This window comes from Diutina rugosa, assembly GCF_008704595.1.
Source record: "Diutina rugosa strain CBS 613 chromosome Unknown scaffold57_size75075, whole genome shotgun sequence".
Taxonomy (NCBI): Eukaryota; Fungi; Ascomycota; class Pichiomycetes; order Serinales; family Debaryomycetaceae; genus Diutina; species Diutina rugosa.
In genome coordinates this window covers 44,884-69,105 of record NW_022995169.1, presented here as the reverse complement: position 1 = coordinate 69,105, position 24,222 = coordinate 44,884, and the positions used below count along the sequence as shown (strand labels likewise).

The 24,222-nt window shown below is 48.8% G+C and overlaps 11 protein-coding genes across 11 annotated transcripts; 5 read left to right on the top strand and 6 right to left on the bottom strand. All coding sequences in view use genetic code 12, as the record gives it.

Annotated features, from left to right (window-relative positions):
• Positions 1-217: 217 nt before the first annotated feature.
• Positions 218-1,144, top strand: MED4 (Med4p; the record flags this gene model as incomplete). The annotated part of the gene is made up of 1 exon (XM_034156862.1): positions 218-1,144. The coding sequence occupies one exon, from the start codon at positions 218-220 to the stop codon at positions 1,142-1,144; it is 927 nt and encodes a 308-aa protein (XP_034011203.1).
• A 1,224-nt stretch (positions 1,145-2,368) lies between these two features.
• Positions 2,369-3,613, top strand: AFT2 (Aft2p; the record flags this gene model as incomplete). The annotated part of the gene is made up of 1 exon (XM_034156861.1): positions 2,369-3,613. The coding sequence occupies one exon, from the start codon at positions 2,369-2,371 to the stop codon at positions 3,611-3,613; it is 1,245 nt and encodes a 414-aa protein (XP_034011202.1).
• Positions 3,614-4,206: 593 nt separating this feature from the next.
• Positions 4,207-4,644, top strand: DQD1 (Dqd1p; the record flags this gene model as incomplete). Its single annotated transcript, XM_034156860.1, has 1 exon — positions 4,207-4,644. The coding sequence occupies one exon, from the start codon at positions 4,207-4,209 to the stop codon at positions 4,642-4,644; it is 438 nt and encodes a 145-aa protein (XP_034011201.1).
• Positions 4,645-4,686: 42 nt separating this feature from the next.
• DIURU_004030 (uncharacterized protein) lies at positions 4,687-5,376 on the bottom strand (the record flags this gene model as incomplete). Its single annotated transcript, XM_034156859.1, has 1 exon — positions 4,687-5,376. One exon carries the CDS (start codon positions 5,374-5,376, stop codon positions 4,687-4,689), a length of 690 nt encoding a protein of 229 aa, XP_034011200.1.
• Positions 5,377-5,562: 186 nt separating this feature from the next.
• On the bottom strand, positions 5,563-12,933 carry TOR1 (phosphatidylinositol kinase-related protein kinase; the record flags this gene model as incomplete). Its single annotated transcript, XM_034156857.1, has 1 exon — positions 5,563-12,933. One exon carries the CDS (start codon positions 12,931-12,933, stop codon positions 5,563-5,565), a length of 7,371 nt encoding a protein of 2,456 aa, XP_034011199.1.
• Positions 12,934-14,420: 1,487 nt separating this feature from the next.
• Positions 14,421-15,500, bottom strand: RCL1 (rRNA-processing endoribonuclease; the record flags this gene model as incomplete). The annotated part of the gene is made up of 1 exon (XM_034156856.1): positions 14,421-15,500. One exon carries the CDS (start codon positions 15,498-15,500, stop codon positions 14,421-14,423), a length of 1,080 nt encoding a protein of 359 aa, XP_034011198.1.
• A 599-nt stretch (positions 15,501-16,099) lies between these two features.
• On the top strand, positions 16,100-17,299 carry TAF4 (Taf4p; the record flags this gene model as incomplete). The annotated part of the gene is made up of 1 exon (XM_034156855.1): positions 16,100-17,299. One exon carries the CDS (start codon positions 16,100-16,102, stop codon positions 17,297-17,299), a length of 1,200 nt encoding a protein of 399 aa, XP_034011197.1.
• Positions 17,300-17,555: 256 nt separating this feature from the next.
• On the bottom strand, positions 17,556-18,446 carry DIURU_004026 (uncharacterized protein; the record flags this gene model as incomplete). Its single annotated transcript, XM_034156854.1, has 1 exon — positions 17,556-18,446. One exon carries the CDS (start codon positions 18,444-18,446, stop codon positions 17,556-17,558), a length of 891 nt encoding a protein of 296 aa, XP_034011196.1.
• A 1,218-nt stretch (positions 18,447-19,664) lies between these two features.
• Positions 19,665-20,993, bottom strand: DIURU_004025 (uncharacterized protein; the record flags this gene model as incomplete). The annotated part of the gene is made up of 1 exon (XM_034156853.1): positions 19,665-20,993. The coding sequence occupies one exon, from the start codon at positions 20,991-20,993 to the stop codon at positions 19,665-19,667; it is 1,329 nt and encodes a 442-aa protein (XP_034011195.1).
• Positions 20,994-21,482: 489 nt separating this feature from the next.
• DIURU_004024 (uncharacterized protein) lies at positions 21,483-21,875 on the bottom strand (the record flags this gene model as incomplete). The annotated part of the gene is made up of 1 exon (XM_034156852.1): positions 21,483-21,875. The coding sequence occupies one exon, from the start codon at positions 21,873-21,875 to the stop codon at positions 21,483-21,485; it is 393 nt and encodes a 130-aa protein (XP_034011194.1).
• Positions 21,876-22,015: 140 nt separating this feature from the next.
• DIURU_004023 (uncharacterized protein) lies at positions 22,016-24,076 on the top strand (the record flags this gene model as incomplete). Its single annotated transcript, XM_034156851.1, has 1 exon — positions 22,016-24,076. One exon carries the CDS (start codon positions 22,016-22,018, stop codon positions 24,074-24,076), a length of 2,061 nt encoding a protein of 686 aa, XP_034011193.1.
• Positions 24,077-24,222: the final 146 nt, after the last annotated feature.

The window sequence follows — 24,222 nt, the reverse complement described above, 5'->3', positions numbered from 1 at the left end:
ATTTGACAAAGCAAGCATTTGAAGTCTCGACATTGTATCAATACGCCGAGTTGGGTATGTCGACGAAATAAGTTATACCTGTGAGGTCCACATGATAAAATATCAGTAAAACTTTGCTTCAATGCCACTTCGACGGTACTCAATCATGTTAGTGCAAGGTCGCATATACTAACATTACATGAGGAGACAACGATTTTCGTGCGCATGAAAACATCCCATGCTCTCCGAACAGCCAGTCTCTCGTAAAGGAAGTCTGACTCGCCTCAATCAGTTGGGGAGACCGGGGACCCCCACTGGAACAAATTATGTGTCCCTGTCACTCAATCCGAAGAATGGTTCACATGGCAATTCTGCCGCTTCGGCAGCATTCAATAAATTGCCCATCGTTGAGGATGTTTCGAAGTTCGAAGAGAATCTAGCCAAACTCTCAAGGAAAATCACCCTGTTCAATGATACAGGGATTCAAGGATTTGTGAAGGAATTGATTTCCATCAATGACGATTTGAGGATGAGAACAACGGATTTGGAAAAACATCGCAAGCTTGGTTTGGAAATTCGTGATCTCGAAAAACAAAGTCACACATACGATCAGAAATTCAATGAAATATTGAAGGAACTTATTTCGTGTCGGAGTGAGCTTAAAAAGCTACCTAATGCCCCGACTACACCTCAAGCCAATTCTACCCAAACCGATGATCCAAGATTTGCAGGCAAATTTAAGCGTGGTGTGGTGGAGGGTTTAATAGAGGAACCTCCAAATATGGAGGAAGTCTTGAAGTACGCTCTGAAGCTTTCCAAATTTACAAAAGCACCGCCTACTATGGCCAATCTACAATTCCAAATCCACCCCAACAATTACGTATGGCCAGCAGAAGATGCATTGCGTCGAGGAATGCTTGCATTACTGAGCTTAAAACCTGAAGATGTTATTGCCGACGAGCTTGGTACAAGCACTACCGATGTTCAGGAAACTGTTGACTCGATAGCCATTGATGATACACCTTCAGAAAAGACCGTCTCCAAAGAAAATCCTGAGAACGGTCTGTTCACCGGTTATGGCGATATTGGGAGAAATGACCATGCTGATAAGGACAACGATTTGGATTTGAACTTATACGAGTATGATGACGACCTTTCGGATTAACAGTTTTCATACTACTTAGCAGTGTGCTTGCACACGACGCGAAGGCGCAATTGAGTTATCTAGTTGGTTCAAACAAGTTTCAGTGGCTTTTATAAGTACGGTACATAAGCGTTTAAATGAAAATGTCCCGAGACGCCCACAAACATCCTCTATCATTTTAGCTCGGAAATTTGTCTATGCATCCCGTACCTAGCGTGCGAACAATTCCGGTACAGGCGAAAGGGGGAGAGGCGTTGGCTAGGTAACGAGAAATAGTTGCTTCGGCCACTCTAAGAAGTTTAAGAAGTTTGGAGTAGAGCCGGGGGTAAAATTAAAGTGTTTCAATTGATTCAGTAGCGATGCTGTCAGACATGCTATTGTGTCAGTGCAGCTTTTGAAAGTTGGGCGACATTGATTTCAAGTTGAATGCAGTTGGATGAGGTGCTAGACAAACCGAATGTACCTAAACGCCTTGCCGAAAAAAAAAAAGGCGAGGTTGAAAGCTATAAATGGAACTTGGATGGGAAGTAATATAGGTTGATCTATAATAACCTCTTCACTTCATATAAACACCCTTCGGGAGCTGTCAGATATTACCTTGACAGACTAGACTTCCACCGAGATGATCGCAAACTAACCCCACCAGCAATCTGACTTGGCTCGTAATTGGCTTTATCGCTCCCCAGCCACCGTTCAGTGTTGTGGGGGCTTTGAAATTCTTTAATTGGAAGTGCACTTTGAGGGTGGGTTCCCGCAGGAGCGGCTAAAAGGTCGGTACATGATGTACCCCTTAGCCACACCACTGCCATTCTCACCAAGACTAGGACAATTTAGCCCTCTATATGGTCGTTAGAGCAGCTCCTGTTCAACCAGCAGTCCAGCTGCTTCGTTTTCTTTTCCCCGAAAATGATATTTTCGACCAGATCTTTTGTTGTCGCCTCGAAAAATTGAGATGTGCATATAGTCGACAGTACCTCCTTCGTTGGAGCCGCCAGCAGCGTGGAAACCCGCCCCTCGCTCGTGTCGACTACTGCCATTGTGGTTTGTCGACAGAGGTTGGTCAGACGTCACTCAACTCCTAATCTACTCACAATCCAACTTCTGGAGTTTCCAGTACCAACGTTGTGCTAGCTCTACTTCCGAGATCGTGGCATCTATTTGAACCACCTACCCCCAGCCATTGGTGAGCTCCCCGTGGTGATCGTGACAAAACCGTGTGTTCTTCAAGCTATAGGCTCCTAAAGGATGTCCTCCCTGCTTGCCGACCTCGGATTGGAAGGGAAGCGCTTTCATCATAAAGCTCACATAAAGCCATGGCTTCTGCTCCAACTTCGCCCCCGAGGGATTAACATCGTCATCGAGCGAAGCGATACTAATAAAATCATTTTCAAATGCCGCCTGGGCATCACTGCAACTCACCGCTTCCCGTGTCCTTTCAGAATTCGAGCAAATTTTCTGATCAAGTTGAAGGTTTGGCTGTTGGTGGTGATTAATGAAAACCATAATCATCGTCTTCAGACACTCGAATCCCATGATTCTTCACAGTCACAAGCTGCTCTGCCTCTGCTGTTGCCCGCAAGCGGTGCCTCATTGTTACCCCTGTATGCTACTTATCCATCCCTCCCGCTGCTTGTACCCCTGCTGAATTCGATATCATCCCTGCAGCTTCCACATCCTTCAGGACCCCCACTTCATCCCCATGGGTCAGCGGCAACACCCACCGCTTCGGCGGCAGCGGCTATAACCCTGACGTTGACATCGTCTGCTTCCGCAATTCAAAACAACCACATTCCATCTACAACTCTCCCAGCGTTGCCGCTTAATTCACAACCACAGCCTCTCTTACTAAACCAAGCGCCTCAGCTTCCGAAGCTCAGCAAAATCGTGGGACCGGCCAATCGAATTATTGATGTGGTAACACTGACCATAGCCGAAGCATTTGATACAAAAGTCTTGGGGAGTGAGGTTCTTACACATCAAGAGAAATGTGCTGTTCTTGAGCAAGTTATGCATCACGCGGTTTCTCTGTACCGCCGCTATCTTAGCCCTCAATTTTATCGCAGATTACCGCTTAGCCCCGTTGAGGGTCTTGAAAGAGAAAAACAGAAGGTTCCGCCACTGTTAGCGCTGTTGATGGCATCCGGTGATGGACCTTCAGCTAATGCTGTCAACCGTGAAGATGACTCTACTCAAGCTCAATGGCTGGCGCTGATCCCTCTTCTGCCGTTGCTTAATGATACTGATCCAGAATACCCACAAAATCTGTCAGTGTCCATTGAAAACCTCATCCATATGCCTGGTGCTTCCGGAAATACTCAATCACTGGTGCTTCCCCCATTCACAACCATTCAAAATAAGTTTACCTTGCTGCCAACTCAACCGTTACCCCAATCAGGTGCAACAATTAATCCTCTGCATATGCTTAAGCCTTCTACAGGCGATTTGAAGGGACCGGTTCCCAAAGATAGATTTGATTTTACTCAATTTTAATGTATAATCCCAAGTGAAAAACTCTAGATTTACCTCGAAAGTCATACTGAATCACACTCCTGTTCGCTCTTGACATAGAAGTTTGGTGAGTCGAACTTGGTGAGATCTACAATCACGTATAGTTGCTATTGAAATTGTTCAGTTTAATGGCAAAAATTTGGAAAAGCCCTAAAATTCAAGAAGTGGATGAAATGAAGGTACATTAAACTCATTAACAAATATATGCAATTGCGTTGTCTTTATTTCTCTACCCCATTTACTGAGGTTACGAAAGCCGTAGTACAACAATATTATCTTGAAACGAAATCAAATTCATGTGAGCAGGACTGGACATATTATTGGATCCTACGCGACTTCATAAATTCGGAAGAATTGATCGGTACGAAACGTAATCCCAATCTTCTCCTAGAAGCATAAACCACGAAATAGCTAATAGCTACTAAAACCAACCAACAAAATGTTTTGCATGATTCATAACTTGATGAATGAGGTGTTACATTCGATTGAGTTTCTTGAAATTTCCATGACAACCGATCTCAACCGAACCACCCACTGCTCACTAACGCGCCATCTTTCTCACCCACGCGTCACCTATGACCAAAAAGATTCTTCTTATTAACGGCCCCAACCTCAACCTCCTAGGTACCAGGGAGCCCGAAAGATATGGTCATACCACTTTGAATGATGTTGAGCTGGCTGCTATCTCTCAGGTTGAGGCTGCTGGTGGCGAATGCTACACGTTTCAAGCCAATTCAGAGGGAGCTATAGTTGACCGTATCCATGCTGCTCGAGAAGAGAAAGTTGATTTTATTGTCATCAACGCCGGGGCATACACACATACACTGGTGGCTATCCGGGATGCTTTGTTGGGAGTGGACATCCCGTTCATCGAGGTCCATATTACCAACGTCCATTCTCGGGAGCCGTTCCGCCACCACAGTTACCTTTGTGACAAGGCAGTGGGAGTCATTTGTGGACTTGGTGTTTACGGTTACACTGCTGCTATTAACTACGCTTTAGATAAGAAATGATTTACTTCAATATCAATTCACGTCGCCTTTTTCGATTTAAAACTAGCCGTAAAGCCCATCTTCCATTGCGTTTGAATGCTGGCGAAGTCCATACATCCCCGTCCAACTCACTGGGCATTGCCATCTTTGGGTCCCTAACTCGAGAATTGATGCAAGCTTATCGGCCAAAGCGAACGCATCGTTTGTATTATCACCCTCGTAAACATATGCTAGCACCACGTCACTGGTTACATTCTTTCCTCTAGCCTCAATCACCGCCCTGGTGGTCCCCAGAAAGTGATCGTTGTCGTCTTCATGGATACCATCCTGTAAACTAAGCTTCTCAACCTTAGCATTTAGTACAACATCACTGGTAACCACGTCAATGGTGTGGAGTCGGCTGACATCATCAAATCCCCCATTCGTCAGATCAACAAGGATCACTCGGTCATATTTTCCAGCAAGTGGCACCAACACATCGGTGGCAAACTTTTTCGTGTAGGGTGTCACCACAGGAGATCTTTGTTGTACAACAGCAAGCTGTTTCTTGTTGTCTTCGTAGAGTTCAAGACCAGTACTAATACCCAGTGGCTCAGTTTGATCGGGTAGGTGATCTCGGGGTGAGGCGAATGGGTGAAGATAAGTATCATCGAGTGCTTGACTTGGGGTTAATCTGAGGGTGTGTATAAGTAGGTCAACCGCTAATTGAGGCACATTACCCAAGGAAACGGCAGGGATGATAAGGGTTGTCATCTTGGATGGGGGCAAATATGGATGCGACTGGTCTTATGCGTGAAGTGCGCCACGCTTCGCGAGCCGGCGCTTATGAATATATATAAAAAGTTAAAATGGCTATTTAAGCAAATTGAAAACTCATGTGTATGTAGATAGTTATTGTTATAAAAACTTTGCTCAGTTGAATTATTTCAATGATGTCAGTTACCAAAATGAGCACCATCCGATGTAGTGTTGGCACAAATTTTCCACACTAGTAGCTTGTTGAATCAACATATTCACTTGAGTGGGAACGTCAAGACCCTGTAACCTTTTGATGTCGTTACCTGTCAACTTATCAACAATGCGTTGCAAAACAAGAGCCGCTCTAGCTTGGCGGAGCTCATGATCATTCTGCTTTTGCAACCTGATGGCTTCGGCATCATCAATTTGGCCACGACGAAGTAATTCACCAACATTTACTTGAGGAACACGGATTCCTGTCGCTTCAGCCACAGCCTTTGTGGGGAAATCAAAACCCCAATTAATCAAGGGATCATATGCAAATGCTTCGAGAATCGCCATAAGCGACTCCTTGTTATCACGAAGAACCCGCATTACATGCTCGCAAGTGATTCTGAACAGACCTTCAATACCCAGTACTTCCATAGCATAATTGAGCATACGCGTCAACCGGAAGGGAACCTTTTCTGGGTACTTTTCCCGCAAAATGGCTGCCTCAAAACAATCACCAAAGTCAATATGGATCACCATTCCTGTGAACCTATCCAACATTAAATTACTTGGGTGACGGTCACCCAAGCCGAGAATGTACCCTACCATCAGCATGACTGCCAACAGTCGAGTGTAGGTAGTTCTGCGATCAAGCCACAGCTCAGACAGCTTCAGTTTCAACCACAACACTTTATACAAGTCTTGGCCTCTGGTATTGTCCAATGCACCAGTGAAAACTTCAACCTTTTGCAACAAAGTGAGCGAGTCATAATCAGGCGCCATCTGCAACATAATACGATGTTCGATATTCAAGAAAATCTTACGCAGCTCTCTGTACTCACGGATAAGTACATGGAAGGTGTCCAGATTAGGTACCCAACCCAAGAGACCCACCTTCGGCAGAAGAGGGGTTGCAGGGTATCTTTGAATATCCAAATGACGTTTGAAACATTCAGGATCATTGACAAGAAGGGTGTTGACAAGCCCGAATAACTGCATCACTAAATTGTCCTGTCGAATATCTTCATGACCCTTAAGCACGTAATAGTATTGAACATTGTCTGAACCCCAAATCATGAACTTTCTGGGTCTTTGTTTCAGCGATATCACCGAAAAAGTATGGTCGAACTTACTAATGCGAATCACTGGTTGACCAGCCTGATAAGTACCAGGGACTGCCAAGTCTAAGTCGCGGGCCATTTCGAGTTTCGGACTCACGTATTGCAACTCCAATTGGTTGATCAGCGGCAACAGGCGATTGATGCGCCTAAAGACGTTATAGTATATGTCCCAAGCTTGATTCAAATTGGTAATGTCCTTAGTTCTCCGGAAATTGAGCACCCACTCATAGGCATCGCCTAATTCACGACCATATACCAGCGCGAATGCTGCTTCTCGCAGTGTCTCTGCCCCTCGTGACATCATTTGGTGCAAAGGCTCCAACACTTCGAACATTTTGTCAGTATTATGATCACCAAAGAAAAGTCTCAGAGCATCTTCCAATCCTTCATACCACTGTTCATGCCAAAGGACGGCAACTCGAATTAATTCCAGTGCTACAAGCTCAGCTTGCTCCACCAAAGCTGCAGAGTGCATTTTCATTTTGTCGACAATCAGCTCGGCCGCTTGCTTTCTCAGAGCCAGATCCAGCGTGACAGCGACAGCAAGAGGGTACACTAGAGCTTGGGGGTGAGCTTTACCTAAGTCCAGTAAAAGCCCGAATAAGGATCTCAGGACCACTGGATTAGGTTGGTGAATTTGCGAAATAAGTTGTGGCACAACTTCAAGCCAGGTATCGATTGAAACCATCGAAAACCCTTCAGTCATCGCCGCAGCTGCTTCAGCTTGTCCCCCGTACTTGAACCAGAGTGTGAGCAATCTTAAAGTGTCTTGTAATGGCAGCAGATTAGCATCCAGTAACAGTATCAGGTAAAAGAATCCCTTAATTGATGGCACGACATGCCGTTGTACCACATCCACCAGCACAGTGTTGGTTCCCCAACGCATTCTCCCTTCATCGTCAGCATCTTCATTGTTTTGATACAACAGCAAAACCTCAAAGTTCGCAAGGGCCCAATTGTGCCACGCTTTATACCACTTATCATCAAAGTGGGTGGCCAAGAGGTAGGCACCAAGTATGATTTCCAGCGTTTCAGTGCGCCAATTCGAGTTAAGGGCGATTTGCCATTCACCTTGCTTGAGGAAGCATCGAGCAAGCAAGCGAGTGTATTCTTCAACGTGTTTCTTCAGCGAGATACCACGACCCTGTTGGGGCAAGGGTTGAGTGATGAGGTCGTTGGGATTGAGTCCCAAGTCCTGAGACATGCGCGTGGTGAAGTCCACCAAGTGGCGCAAAGCTTCTCGCTGTTGACCTTTAGCCCACATATACTTAAGTTGCGCATACACCACTTGGGGAGGAGCTCTCAGAGCATGATCCAGACCACCAGTGTCTAATAACATGTTGAGCAGCTTTTCAGCAAGATTGAGCCGCCCTTGTTTGCGACATAAATTAGCAAACTTGATCCACATATCCATATCTTGCTTTGGCTTTATCACGAGTCCCCTCACCTTGAGCATTCGTTGCCAAATATCAACGTTACGCTGGCATCCCAAAAGTCGCTGATTCCACGTCCTTCTCATTGCAGCCCGACGATCATGGCCCTCAACAGTAGCAGGGAGCTGTTTGTAGGTGATGATCTCTTCAAGTTCGGACAACATTTGTACTCGCACCATCACGCCGTAAGCCCGAGTGTACAGTTCAGCCACAAGGGCAGTAATTTCGGTGACAAGTAAGTCTCGAGCCTTGACGATTTCATTGGTAGCGGCTTCGAAGTTGTTACGGTGAAGTTGGAGAATCGCAAGGAAAAATGCTCTATCAGGCAGCTCTGGCTTCATCACCAGGATACAGGTGTCCATGCGATCCCATTGCCCCAAACCCCAAGCCGCAGCCGCTGCCAACGGAGCAATATTCCGTTGAATGTCAGTCAGAGTTTCCCATTTGGCGCGAGCAAGCTCCAGTAATTGTTCCCATTCACCTAATGCATGCAAACAACGCATTTTACCAAGTACGACTTCCATGTTGTTCGGATCTGTCTTCTCTCGAGCTGAGTAAGCAGCGAGGGCGTCATCCCACCGTTGAAGCTTTTCGTACCACGTTTCCTTCAACTGCAAATCATGATGAAGCTGGGCATGCTTCAAAATACCTACAGCGGCATCCGATTGCTGGAGTTGATTATTGATAGCAATCAACAGTTCAATAGTGGGTGTCAGTGGTTCCTCATAGAATTCAAGTTCTTTGTAATGAAGAGCTTTAGCGTAAGCATGACACCGTTGAGCATATTGACCCAACGTCAGTATCGCAATCGGTAACAGTTTGTCATCATGTTCCAAAAATTCGGCAAGATTCAATAACGTTTGGTGATTTTCTGGGGGGTTGTTCGGCAGCAGGAGCGCCACACAAAAAGCTTGCACAAGTTCCTCTTGGTTTTGGGAGTAGAGCTCATTCCAACACAGTGTGAATGAGGTGTTGAACATTTCTTTAGCTAAAGGGAAATAGTCCAGTGCTAAGGGAACACATGCTCTGACGGCGTGCGAGGGCAGCTGCTTTAAAAGCTCTAATGAAAGACCACGGATCCACTCCTGCCAATCTTCCTTCAGTTTGCGATTCAGGGTGTCCCATGCCTGACGCAATACATCTTGCTTTACCGGAAGTTTCTTCAGCGGCTCTGCCAGTGGCTCGTAGTTGTCAACAGCACTATCATACTCAGCGTAAATGTCATTGTGAGGCGGTAGTTGGTCTCCCAGGATTAGCTTTTGCACCAAATGCTCAAACTTAGGTGCGTGGATTTTCGAGGCAAGCATCACTTGTTTGATTGTGGGAATGAACACCTGGAATTTTGGCGATGACTGAAGTAAAAGACACAGCAAACAATTGAGTACCGGCACTCTCAACTCTTCGTCTTCCAGCAGAAGTACCCGGAGCAAAGGGTGAATAATACGCAGGGCCATATCCTGGAGACTAACCTGCCTCAGCATGCGACCTATGGTATCAATGGCTGTTTTTCTCAAGGAGGACGGTGCCAGTTCCACAAGCTTGATGACAACAGGTATCACAATATGAACATATTCATCCATATTAGTCCCAAATACCACAAGGGCACGAAGTACCTGAGCCAGTGGCTCACGTTTTGCTGACTTGTCCGCGTCCAAGATTTCAAGTAACGGGGGGAGAACACGAGGGAGATACTGTTTGAATTCCCCTTCAAGAGCCCGAGCAATTGCTTCGATAAGACCGATAACAGTGACTTGTGTCAGAGCCAAGGGACCCACTAATTGATTCGGGCCAAAATTAGCATCGATCACAGCGAACACCTTCTCAATGTACGGACGCATGTGCAGCTTAACTATCTGGACCATTTCAGTGAGGTGTTGGAAGTATACTTTAAGCATCAGCGGCAGGCATGTAGCCATTGCCAGCACCACTCCCGGGATTACCTTGTCAAGGTAACCAACGCACTTAACGCCCAAGTTGCGGAAAATAAACATGATGGCCACCGCCACTTGGTAGTGATACAGAGCCAAGCTTGAATCAGCAAGAATCTTGATGAGTACAGTGATCAGTACCAGCGGGTAAAACAGTTCGTCCAGCAGTGGCAGCGTTCCCGTCATAAGCAATTGTACGTCGACAGGAGTGGTCAGAGAGTCCATTTCAAGTTTACGCAGACTCAGCTCTCGAAGTTTATAAGGGTCCAACGCCCCTAAGATCCCAAGAAGTCGTACCGTTTCCCGCTTTACCAGCGCCAGAGCCTCCAGTTTGAGAATACCCACAAGTAACCCTAGAAGTTGTGGGTATTTGAGGAAGGGTTCGATAACACATCCTGTCAGCAGGACAACTTGACCTAAAGCTTTAAGCGCTGCATCCCTCTTATAGGTACTCAGGTGATCGTAGAACGTATCGATCATAAGCGGAAGGACTTGATCAACGTATGGCAGAAGCTCATCACCGGCGACAACCGCCAATTCACCAATGCACGCCAACGCCAGCGCGGCCACTGATGCCAGAGGATCCAGTGATTTATCAATTAAAACCTCAATGATCGGTTGAGTGTATGGGCGACAAAGATCATGCGAGCTAGCAATGAGAAGGCCAAGAAGTTGAGCCGCTTCCTCCTTTTTACGATTGGTCGTCAGATACTGGAGTCGCGTCAACATTTGAATCAAGATCTTGCGCAAATTGGGTACAATTTGAGCGGGATTGATTTGCGAAAGCCGCCCTAAAAGCTCCACCGCCGCCAGACGCACTTGGAACTCCCCATCATTTACAGCAATGAACAATAACGACACTGGCTGCGCTTGCGATAAGTGCGGGTCAAACTCACGATGGCTGACAAGAGCTTTGATACCAGAAAGTCGTATTGCTGGCACAAGATCTGTGATCGCCACCGTTAGCAAGCGCTCTAGCACATGATGTACAACCGAAAGCAGGTTTATCAGCAGTTGTTTCACCACTTCTTCACGAGCAAATATCTCAGTGGCAGTAAGGGCCGCTTCTTGACGCACCTTGGGGTTAAAATGATCCAAATACAGCACCACGACCTTCTCAACGAACTCATAGAGCAACACCCCAGAAAATGTGAACCGGGCAAGCATGCGGAGTGCCTGCACAAGAATATGATTGTCTTGCCTGGTGTAGGCGGGGTTGTCTTGAAGGATTTGGTTAATCAGGTGTCCCGTGTCACGAGCGATCATAAACACTCGATATTCCTTTGCCACGTGTTGATTCATCGATAAAGGACCATACGGCAGCCCTGGCGGCTGAAATCCTCGTCCCAGAAGGACCAATGCGAGCAAATTGAGTAACTTGTGGTTGATCACCGGCACCAACGAGGGAATGTTTGTGGTGAGGGTGTGTAATACCGTCTCCAATGCTTCCAGTAACAGGCAGTTGGTGAAAATCATGTCCAAAATATCTCGTTGTAAATGCTTAGTGAGCGCCGGGCCCACGGCGATGGAAAGCTTACCAATGCAGAAAAATATGGCTGGTTCGGTATCCTTGCGTCCCAGCTTGAATTTCAGTGATGTTGGGAGTGACGAGAGAGCCGTCAGGGTCAGCTGAACATCGTCCATACTGGCACCACCGTCGACCACTGCCAGTGCCAAAATCAGTTGAACGTTGGCATTAGTAGCAAAAGTAAGACCGTCGCGAATATTGTCGAGGATAGGATCCAAGTACGTGACCATGTGGTTACCCACTTCCACGGCTATGACACCAATCAGGCGGAAAATCGCCGCCTTTTCAGCATTAGCCACCTCCGAGTGAGAGGTTCTCAATTTGCGCAATTGAGCCAAGTAGTACAGAATGGTCAGGTGCAACCGATGTTCGGCAAATCGTACCGTGTCGAGACAGCATACAAGGGGGAAGATGTTGGTAAGCTCCTGGCGAATCAAAGGAAGCTTATGATACTTGTATAGCGCACACACATCGTAAATAAGGTCACTGTGGCCCACAATGTATGGATCAGTCCGGTAACGTAAGGTTTCACGATAAACGAGGAGGGCACCATGGATACTCTCGTTGGTAGACGATGCCAGCGCAATCAACCCTGATCCTTCGACCCCTTGGCGCGGAGGTATATACCGCTTTGCGCTGTCGCCTTCACAAAGGATGTCGGTTGCCTGGTCCACAAGCTTTCTTGTCCACTCAATGCGAGCCGCCAGGTGGCGCTCATTAACGATTTTAAGACATTTTTCCAAGGTGACGGCGGCGTCGGCTCGAATGATCAATTTTGCGTCTCGGAGTGCTCCCCAAAGAACTTCAAGAATCTGGGGGATGTATGTAAATAACAATGCCGGCGCATTATCAGCAAGGGCGATGATGATAAGACTGGCGGCGTGGTGTTTGGTATCGGCCAGCTTTCCCTCCAGTTGGAGCCATTCGATGGCCTTTTTCGCCTGGGAGTCGACGATATTACCGGCGGTGGCACCGCCAGGACTAGCAAGACGCCCCAACGTCAGACACGCTTGCCTCATCACCACCAATTCACTCAGGACAATGAGGGTCAGCAAGTAGCCCAAGATTCGTTGGATCTTGACTGTTTCTCCCAGGGATCCCAGGTCAAAGCTGATCAACGCATTGATGGCGGCAATGCCGCCGAGTTTTTCGTTGGTTTCTTTGGAATGGAGAAGATCGAAGATGAGTTTGTTGATCTCCTTTGAGTGCTTGAGGAATTGGTCCTCACTGAGGTCCCGCAGGATCAACGAGAGAAACTGGCCGAGTTCTCGGGCCGCCTGTATCCGCTCGTCTTCCACGGGCAGTTTGAGCCCCGTGAAGATCGTGGTCACCGCTACCCCGTCCACACTCATGTTGGTAGGGTGCGAGAAAAGATGGTGAGGTATCTGGTGAGGCTGCGGGGGTAAATCCGCGACTTTGAGAGGCGACCACCGCGATTGCCGGAAAATTAGGATCTTGTAAACTACAAACGGAAATTATGATTCTGAGATCAAAATGATTCACAGGGAATTGAGTGATGGTTCCGTATAAGCCGTGGACATCCGACTTGTCGACATGGTTTTGGTGGCGCGCGTCGAATTCTATAGCGTTGACGGAAAACCACACTGCGTCGACGAGTGTGGCAAATTGATAATTAAGTAGCATGCACACGATCAGGCCAGAGAGAGAGAGAATTTTGCTGACACGGTTGCAATGGCTCCATCAACCTTAATCAGCCACATTTCGGAGCCGGTACACGCCACGCGATTTTTAGGCGGAAGAGTACCTAGGCGAGCGCTTTGAGGATGGGAGCAATGCTCGTGACACGGTTGAGATCATGCAGTAGAGGAGAATAGTTTGGTGTAAAGTTGAATGATCTACACCATCATATCGTTCACCGCTACTGTATTACAGGGAAAATTAATTCTCGTGTTTGGAAGGCTGGCTTCGTGAAAGGTGTGACCCTCGCCGATCCTGAAGAATCCAAACCCGCAAAACGAGGAGGGGGTGTGATGCACGTAATTAAACTTTGTCAGCTGAAAATGAAAGACAATTTTACTAACGAGGAGACAAACTTGCAGTGTATGATAGCGTCTGAAACCTTGAGTTTATCCGCATCCCGATAGCGTTGAACTCACAACAATGTGGTTTCACGTACGGCGGATGATGATTTTGTCCTCTCCGACAAAAGCCGACTGTCTCAAAAAAATATCGAAAAATTTTAATCAATGGGTTAGGGGGGTCATTTTCTCGGAATTGGAGCATGTCATTTGTCCGTACGAAGTCTTCGCCAATATGTGGCTGGTGCACGCGTGGTACCTGGTCAGGGTCCTCACGATATTTCAGGGGCTCGGTTGCGCGGCAGTAATTTTACGCTTACAGTATTGATGAGCAAGCCAGGAGATCGTTTGAGGTGGTTTCACTACTGATAAGCCACCCCGCAGCAAGTTCAGCCGCTTTGTGGGTTTTCGGGGGGCGTTTCCGCCCTCACCCGTGTCGAGTTCAAGCGAGGGGGGGCGAGGGGGGAGTAGTGCACGATGCTGTAGACCGGGGCCACCTAACCACAAAAGTGGGGCTGGCGTGATATATTTAAGACAATAACCACAACCTCCAATCGACAAATCCAGCAACCAACTTTCCCATTACATCAATGTTTCGACCAAGACAAGTACACCCGATGCTATCGACGTCGCTGCCGCTATGTCGAGAGGCGGAAGAAGTGGTGAAGGGGCTGCCCCGAGTGAACCGGCGCCCCAAGATTAGAGAGGAGACGAAGCGGTTGTCGCCCAGCGTGTGCGTGTAATACTTTGTAAATATATAGCAATATACCTCCCAACGATCGCATCTATTAAAATAAAAACTAGAACCCTTGGATCTTTTTAGCCGCACTGGTGTCACCCCGACCTTTAACCATCGCCATCATTGTTTCCCCTTCATCCTTAAACACGACCTCGATATCGAACACTTCCTTAATGTCGCGTAAAAGAAGTACTAGCCGTTCGTCGATTTGGTCACGGTGCAACACGAGCCGCCCGATGTCGGCGGACCCGAGACACATGAAGATGAATGTCAACGGCACCTGGTCCCCCGCCACCACGGCGTTATGTTGAAGGCGATACAACAATTCTAACGCCAGCTTCTCGCCTAAATCCTCGGGTAACAGCCCCGCGGTACCCACGTTTTCCAGCGTGAGCCGCCATCCTTTCTTCAGCTCAGCCACCAACGTCATCCCCCACCCCGGCAGCAAACCGGCATGTTCCCCTCGCCACACATCGGCAGTGATGTTCACGTCAACCCCAGTTGGCCGCAACACGTTTCTGGCGGCGTCGATCATCCGGTTGACCATCAGCGGCAGCACTCTCGTCGAGTACGCCACCCCTCTGATGGCGGAAAACTTCGGCGGCTCAGTTATGTGTAATGTCAACGGTAATTTAAGCAAGGTATTGCACACCAAATGAACCTCAGCTCCTCCCTGCGGCGCCAGCCCGCGTTTAAGGATGTGGATGGCGATGTCTCGGACGCCAAACTTTTCCATCATCGGGAGCATCCCCCACTTAATGGCATCAATGCCGGGACCCAGACTCGAGTTGGAGATCCCCGTAAAGACAATGCTGAACTTATTTTTAGAGAAGGGGGCCAAATAGAGCATCCCTTCGACGTAGTAGCCGACGGTGGTGCCACTAGGACACTGGTGTTTTAGCTGACCGCCAACGATGATCCCCGGATGGTAGATGACGGTAGTACCGGTATAGGAAATCTCGATCTTCAGCCCATTGGTGACGGCTTCAATCAATCGAAGGAACGAAACTTCGTGGTCGCGAAGCCCCGGGTTAAGGTCGGTGGACCGGATCTTGGTGATTTTGATGGGACGACCGTGAAGGGTGGCCATCACCACCCGTTCTCGAAAGTTGTGGTGCCCTTGAAACACTGCTGCTTCCATCGTGTATATGCTGGCGGAGGTATCTGAGTCTGGGAAGGGTGAGAGAAGGGTGTGCGATGAGTCGCGATGAGATGAGATGAGGCATGAATTATGGGGAAGCTAGGGTTTTCCGAATTTAGAAGGGAATAGTTATTGGTTTATACTTGAATAAGGCTTTCTGAGTAGATGGTTTGGTGCTAGTCTTCATTGGAAAGTCACTCGATAAAATTTACCCTACATCTCTAGAAATACAGAGAGCTGATATACCAAATTCGAAATTATAGACATCAAATACTATTTCTTAATAGATTTATGAATCAATCAATCGAATGATTTTACGACGCTTGGATCTTTTGACCGTTTGATGCTAGTTGAGATTACTCTCCATTGTTAATTCGTATGAGCACTTGTTTCAAAATATCACGGAAAACAATATCGGTCAATGGTAAAAAACAGGTAAAACAATACCAAAATCAAGCATAAAACACATTACCAACGACAAGAAAAGTCTTTTAGTCGGTAAATTCATTCATTTCTCGAATACCGGTTTCCATGGCTCGCCAGTCGCGTTTTTCCTCACACTACCCTCACCTGAACCTTCCACACACCCTACCCTAGCTATGGACGGCCCTCCAGCGAAACGTGTCAAAACCGAGGGCGAAGCCAACGTCTTCGACAGCGCCGACCGGTATAGCGAGTTTGCCAACTCGGTGGATTCACTGGTGGGCTCAAATCCCAATTACCCTTACCACCAGCGCCCGGCGCCGTCGCAGCTGGTAACTCGCTCGTACACCCAGCAACCGCCCCTGCTGCTGTATCTGCTGAACTACAACTATCCTCAAGGGACGAACAACTACCTGACTCTGTTTGAACCTCTGCGGGCCCCTCAGACAACGCTGCAGGCGCTGGCAGCCACAGGTAGCAGTGGGGGCGGGGCGCTGGCCGCTGACCCCAACAAACTCAACGATGCCCTTGCCGCCGCCGGGGTCAACATTGCCGAGGAAGAAGAGATTCTGCTGAACTTGCACCTGCGGGCGTTTGCCACCCTGAGTCAGGCGTACCGCCAACAACTGATGGTGAAGCCGCAACGGCTAGCCCCGTTTTTGAACCAATATCAACTCGCTCAGTTCATGGCACGGGTGGCCAAGGAAAACGGTGTCAGTCAATCCTTCCACAACGACCACGAGATGCTCGAGTTTGTCCTGGCGGCTTGCGAAAACTGGATGTCGCAAATCATTCTGCGCATGTTAATCCTCAGCCATCACCGACGGCGAGGAATTGCTCTGTTTCAGCAAACTAACCAGTCAGGTCAGCTGAGCAGTGCGGCAAAGCTGGCAGCTAAGCGCCAAAGCCAGCTGCAACGACTGGAGCTCTCTCGCGAATTGAGAAACATTGCTGCTAGACAAAAGGAGCTTGAAGAAAAGCGGGTGTTGAAACGGGTGGCGCTTGGTCTCGAAAAGGATGCTAATCTGGAGGCTGCTTCGGGGGATGCTAAGGGAGCCGCTGCCGAAGAGGCTTTGCACCGGCTGACTAACGAAACCGCAGCCATGATGACTACGGGCAAGAAAAAGTATGCCTGGATGGATCTGGCGGGGGCGGGTCTGGCGAAGAAGGGCAACGGTAACGGTGCCAGTAGTGTCACCAGTGACAAAAACAAGCAAAGTGCCCTTATTACGGCTCGTGGTGATAATGGTCTACGCTATCGAGAAATCCGACTGGGCAATTCAGTGATGATGAAGGATTTGTTGAGCTCGCTCGAGCTGGAGCGCATGTGTCTGCAAAAGGCATTACTAAAAGGGTACACTAAATTGAAGGAATAGTCGAGGAAATACTTAATACAACTTCAGGGAGTTCAAATCGTACAATACACTGAAACTGAAAAACTCAAAACACGTCACTTAGCTTATTAGATAATCAGGTGAACTGGAACTTGATGATGGGATTGGCTAGATAATTGCTCGAAATGAAAGTTTTAAACAAAAAGTTGTAAAACTGACTTGTTCTTCTGTCAGCGTTATGTGCCTAATTGTGACCTACAGGATTCACATTTATAGTTGTCATATTCACGTAACATAATTAACCGTCCAAAGCGTACCCCAAATCGACGCCTTCAAACTCCTTCGCCAACGCCTCCAATTTACCCTTCAACATGTTCAAGTTCTCATTGTCCAGTTCCAAGCGTGGCAACCACTTGGCGACGCCGTGTTGCAACACCCCCTTGGCTCTCAGTTTGCCGTGGTCGACCAGCCCATACGAGCCGTGCACGGTGATCCGCTCATTCTTGGCTTGGTACTCAGCCCGATGCAAGATGTTGTTGTTGTAGAAGACAATGTCACCGGGGTGCAATTGAACCGTGATTTGGCCGGTGATGAATTCCTTTCGGTTATCGTTGGACGTCTTTTCCCGTTCTTCTTCCGTCCGCACCCGCTTGTGGGAACCGGGGATGACGATGAGGCAGGGGTCTTCCGTCAACGCCAAGTTGAACTGAGTACCGGCGTAAGGGTCTTGTAACAATTGCTCCGCCTCTTCCTCGGGCAGGACTTCGGGCTTGATGGTGTCACGGTGCCAGTCCAAGCCAAAGTCGGTCAACGGGTTGATCAACATATTGAACAATTCCATCAGCAACTTGTCGTGAGGCTGTTGTAAGATGTCACTGGCGACGTCGAGGATCTTGTCACAAGCGTACAAGTCGTGGAACGGCTTTGAGAGCTCGCCGTTCTCCCCCAAATCAGGGTGCAACAACCCCGACACCCCCCAGATATCAGGGGAGAAGTTCTTGGGCCAGGGAGGGAACTGCTTCCCCCGAGTTCTGACGTCGGGCCATTTGCCCTCACGGGCGTAGTCAATCACTTTTTGCGCCGCTACCTTATACTTGGTGACTTCTTCCGGAGTCAAGAAGTTGCGAATAACGCAGAAGCCGGTGTCGGCAATGTCGTCGTGGCACTTGTGGGGCAAAGCACTGGGCATGGTAGTGTTTGGGAGAAGATGAAATCCGGGGTAAGTGTTGGTATTAATATAACTGGGATTTAGTAAGGTTACACTGCATCCGGTCGCGGTTGCATCGAGGAAAATTGGGAACGTTACATCGCACCCCACACCCGCGGCGAATGAAACCGGGGTAGAGAAAATCAAACGATGTCACCCCTGCTAAGCGATGTAGTATAGGACTGGCGGTAATAATCGGAAGCAACTAGCTCCGGGACCGTCACGCGAGTTGTACAGTTTCAATTAGGGTTGAAAGTTTGTGCGGATAACGCGATCCATAGCGCATTGAGTACAACTTCAAGGTGTGGGCGCTTTCCTAAAGGTACGAGACATATTGAGGTTATTGTAGATGACTATCGTCGCTGATTAAAATGTAATTCGCCATGGGCACAAGGTCTCCTTGCATTTAGATAAGCATTTAATGCAACATCGCGGTGGAGAGGGTGATGTTTACAAGCTCTCGAAACAATCATACCTAATTTACAAATAGGGGAACTAAACAAGTTTAATGAAACGTAAATAAGAATGGTGGCAATGTTCCCCTCAGAAGGTGACTTTAGGTCCAAATTAACTCAATTAACCTTTTGTATTTTGAGTAGATTAGCCCCAATGTGCGTTCCCATAGCGGAAAGCTTATCGGTTCGGATGCAACTCCACCAGATTTCAACGGCATGGTCAAAGAAAAACCTGCTGTCCCACAATGTCATCTTTGAAACGATGATCATATGGACACCGGTCAATTTCCGTAGGTTCGGGGTTGGGCGAAGATCAGAAAAACAGGGCGGGGGAGGTGAGTCATACGGCTCTAAAACTGGCGCTGACACCAGAGTTGAAAGCCACCGACAATAATAAATTCATTGATAATAATTGAGACCAAATTACACGTTTTGATTCGATAAAAATTGTAAATTTAGCCAATCTCAAACAATTCACTAGTGACACGGTGAGACAAAAAACAAAAATGGCATTGTGGCCGAGTGGTCTAAGGCGGCAGACTCAAGCGTTTCGCTTCTCAACTGTGAGGTTGGGGTTTCTGTTATCGTAAGATGCGCGTGTTCGAATCACGTCGATGTCAATACTTTTTTGTTTACAAACATCTATAATTTTTAACGGTGCCATGGTCGATAACGTATGTATTACAATGTTCTACACCCGGGGAAGACTCTTATGACTCAAAATCATAACATGAATTGAACGTACTTACAACTTGGCCAACTTCGCCTTATTTTCTTCGAACCGCTTAAAGTATTCGTCGACGTAAGGGAACTTCTTCAGCTCCTTACGGGCCAATTGGCCCAAGTGAGCTTCATCGGGGCCGTCGGCAATACGTAACGTCCGCCCCAACGCGTACATGCGTGAGAGCTCGGTGTCTTGAGACACCCCTTCGGCGCCAAACATCTGGATCCCCCAGTCCAAGATGCGAAGGATGGTTCTCGGGGTCTCGATCTTGGCCATGGCGATGTCGGCTTGCGCCGCTTTGGCTCCGGCAATGTCGATGTGGTGGGCGGCATTAAGGACAAACAAGCGGCACTTTTGGATGTCGATCTTTGCCTGAGCGTAGGCGTTTAAAAACAGCTCGCGCTTGGCCATGGGCTTGCCGAAGATGATACGGTGATTAGCCCGCTGAGCCACTCTCATCAAGGCGAATTCGCCGACGCCAATCATCCGCATGCAGTGGTGGATGCGCCCCGGCCCCAATCTCAGCTGGATGATGGCAAATCCTTGGCCCACCTGGCCGAGGATGACGTTGGCCATTTCCTCTTTAGACACTTCGTAGTTGTTAAACTCAATTTCACAGTGGCCGTGAGGAGCGTCGTCGTAGCCAAACACGTGCAACGGGCGGACAACACGAGCCTGTCCCAGGGCGAGGGCCTTGTCGACGTCAAGCACAAGCAACGAGTGGTTGAAATAGGGGTTGGCGTCGTCGTCGCCGGTCTTGCACATCGTCAACCACACCTTGCACCGGGGGTCGCCGGCACCCAGGGCGAACCACTTGACGCCGTTGATGACGTAGTTGCCATTTTGGTTAAGTTTGGCCAGGCACGAGATGTTAAGGGCGTTGGACAGAGACGTCCCCTTTTCCGTCATCAAGAACGCCAGGCGGATTTTACCGTCGAGAAGCGGCTGGAGGTAGCGCTGCTTGTGGTAGTCGTTGCCGTACTTGGCAAGAATCTCCATGTTGCCGGTGTCAGGAGCATTGGTGTTGGTAGCTTCAGGGGCGATGTGGCTGCGGCCAAGGTACTGGGCCATAAGCCCGTACTCCAAGTTGGTGTAGCCGGCGCCCTCGGCGTAGTGCTTCAGCAAGAACATGTTCCATAACCCGAGCTCTTTAGCTTTCTTCTTCAAGTGCTCGGTGATGGGGGGCGTTTCCTTCCACCGGCGGTCGTCAGTTCTCACCTGTTGGAAGTAGATCTCGTCGGCGGGGGAGCAGTAAGTGTCGACGAATTCCTTGGTTTTGGCGATGGCCTCAAGCCCGCGGGGGGAAAGCTTTTCGTAAAAGATGGCAGGGATGTCGTCCTTAATCGACATGGTGTGTTTTTGATTGTAGAATTAGCGAGGAGCTCTAGGTGATTTATAACCCCACAAAATCGCAGGGGGGGCGATGAATTATCCTGCAGATAGTACAGAGGACACAGACCGAGGTCCGAACCTGGAGTAACTGGAAAGCGTTGCGTCGATGGCGCCACAAAAAAAATGGCGACTAAATTTTGATGTTAAGAGGGGTTGTGTATTCAATTGATCATATTTCGTATTCATTAAGAAAACTAAATAAATGTAATTCGTCTGATTCAATTGTATGGAGACTCCTTCGTGGGAGTCGCGTTTGTCGCGGTGAGGGCGGGGTGCTGCTAGCGGGTCGGCGTCTGGCCCGATGCCCGAGGCCACAGGTGGGGCGAGACCGTTTAATTTTTGCTTACCTCCCGATTACCCCGATTTAATTGTTGGGGAGTTGCTAGTAGGCGTAATTTCGCATAGCTGCCTAATTCAGATATACACCGTCCCGCACACCTGCCCGATCTAGATACCATCCGAGTGGCGCTGTTGCACGTACTGGAGCGTGTGCTCCAATATCCTAAGCTGGGTATCGATCATTTCCAAATGGTGCTGGCACTCTTCAACCACTTTCCCCCCACCGAGTGCCGCTTCGGTTCGAGTAGCCATCTTTTCAAGGCGAGTTTGCGCTTGTACAAGTTCGCCGTAGTTAGTGGCGATTTCGTCATTTAGTTGGTGGTCAATTTGGCGGTTGACGGCGTGGATGGTATCGATTTTATCGAGCACCGCGGTGCTGGTGGAGTTGGCCTCGACGAGCCGTGCCACCGTGCGCTGGAGCTGCTTCAGGTATGCCGCCAGCTTGCGGAGGTGGTCCGCCTGGCTCGCCTTGGCGTCGTTGATAAACTGGTGCTGCGACATCAAAACAAAACCAAACTCTAGCCCATTAATGGTAAAAACCAACTTACTCCACCTAAAGCGTAGTCAACTTTTTGGATTTTAGATTGTGGATTTGGTCGTAATGGTTATGGTGTTGATCGCGTGCGGCTCAGTACCTGAGGATGGAGGACGAGGATGACGAAGTACACTACGTCCCCGAGATCACGGCCACTAGTTGGCCTCATCGCCGGGGGATTGGTACCCGACTAAACTACGGCGTCGACGGCGAGGTGCTTTTGTCGGTTCCCGGCCGCGGTGCCGACGTCACCGGCGATGCCACCATCCCCCGAGTCCGCGATGGCCCCCGCTTTTTACCCGATCCCAAAGTGGGGGTGATCCGAGAGCCATCGTACCGTGTCGATGTCGGCGAGGAGAGAGACATCCCTCGCTTGGCACTGGGGCTAGGCCTGATTCTGCGGGGGTTATTGGCCGGGGTGCTCGATGACGGGACGCTGACGGCGAAGCCAGTGGAGGAAGCCGGCGCCATCTTTCTGAAACGGTATACAACGTTTGACCCCAGCGACCGGGCGAAAATCGTGTGCTATTCGTTTAATGGCTCCGACCACTACCTTGCATTTACCGACGATACTAAGCTTATCATCACCAAAGCCATATGCGAAGCTACTGAGATCGATGGCCGAGAAATAAGGGTACCCCAGGAACACCGCCAGGTCCAGGTGGTCGAGTTTGGCGACTGGATTCAGGAAGTGAAGCACGAATTTGGTGGAAACCGTCACATCACGTTGCTGGTGCGGTGTCGTAATGCTGGTTATCTCGTCGACATCACCGCTAAAGGGGTGGACAATCTTACCTACGAGACGAAATTCTCGTCGGGAGCGCTGATGGCCGCCATTGAAACTGGTGATATTGGGGTGGTCGAGGCTAACGGGTCGGCCACAGTGTACAATGACATGGAAAAGGTGGTGGCTCAGGGCAAGCTAGATACCGACGAAGTTTCGGGATGGAGACAAGTGTTATACCACGACAACACGTTTTATTTTGCTCTGCGCCAGACGCTCTCGATTGTCGTTGATCGCCAGGTGAAGACGGTGGCGATGTTACCTCAAGACGACCACTTTGTCAACCTTCAGACGGCCCCTAATAACTCCCTTATCATCCTCACTACTGGCGAGTTGATCTGGTACCGGGGAAGAGAGCGGGTATTGTCGTGGGAAGTGTATTACGAAGTGGCCTCCAACCCTCAGGTGATGGTGGTACCAGAAGTTGACGACCCTCAGGAGTTTACAGTGTGGGTACTCTTGGAGTGGACGGTTTTGGTGTATACGTTTGGCTACGATGAACATCAGCGGCCCATTTCCAAAAGAGACCCGTATATGATTGAACATCTGCCCCTCCCCAAGTGTCTGCTGATGGCCTATTTCCAAATCCACCCGGAAGTGGGGATAGTGTATGGCTATGCTAACGGTGGCTCGGTGACGCTGACGTTAGTATCCCGCACAGTAAAGTTCCCCGACCCGGGACCACCCCCAACGCCCCTGCCCCCGCCAGACGCCCCAATGCTATCAAAATACTTTGACAAAATCATGAAATACGTCGACCAGCAACTGCCACCACCGCGGCCCGCCACGTTGGAAGAATATGCCCAGCGGTTGACCAGCTATGCCGACAAGCCCCGACTGGAACCGACCGTCATCCTTGAAGAGATTGTCCCCATTTCCGAAACCACTGACTTTGACGAACTTCAAGATATGTTCACCGAGATGAAACAGTACTTTGCCAGTAAACGGCTCCAGGTTACTACCAGTCCTAAGGACGCCGACGACGCCCCGTTTGCCTACTATTGCAAAAAGTATCCCGACATCCCGCGAGAGCGAATCGCCAAGATGGTGTCGTGTCTGACGCAAGTGATTAATCTCGATCACGTGGCGACCATGGACAAAGAGGACGAGCAATTGGTTGAGTCTAACCCTATTGTTAGTGACCTCATCAGCCGGTGGGGGGATGAGGCGCTTCAGCCGACGACAGTAGCGACGAGGGCGTCAACGGTGCCGGAAACCACGATCATGCCCTCAATCAAGCTCACCCAGACCCAGCCGTCGGCGACCCAGGCGGACGACACTCAGGGGCTGGCGCTGGCGACCCAGACGTCGACGGCTAAACGCAGCATGCCGAGTCAAAAGTCTCGGAAAAAGAAGAAGAAGAAAAAGGGCGGCTTTGCCTGACCCTGGTGTATATAGGCACTTTAGCATCATAAATATTTCATTTTTAATCAATCGAGTGATACAGACAGTTACCACTACTCCATCAAAACTATACCATTCGAATATTAATTTAATCATGAATTCGATTTTTTGAATTTCAAAGTCTT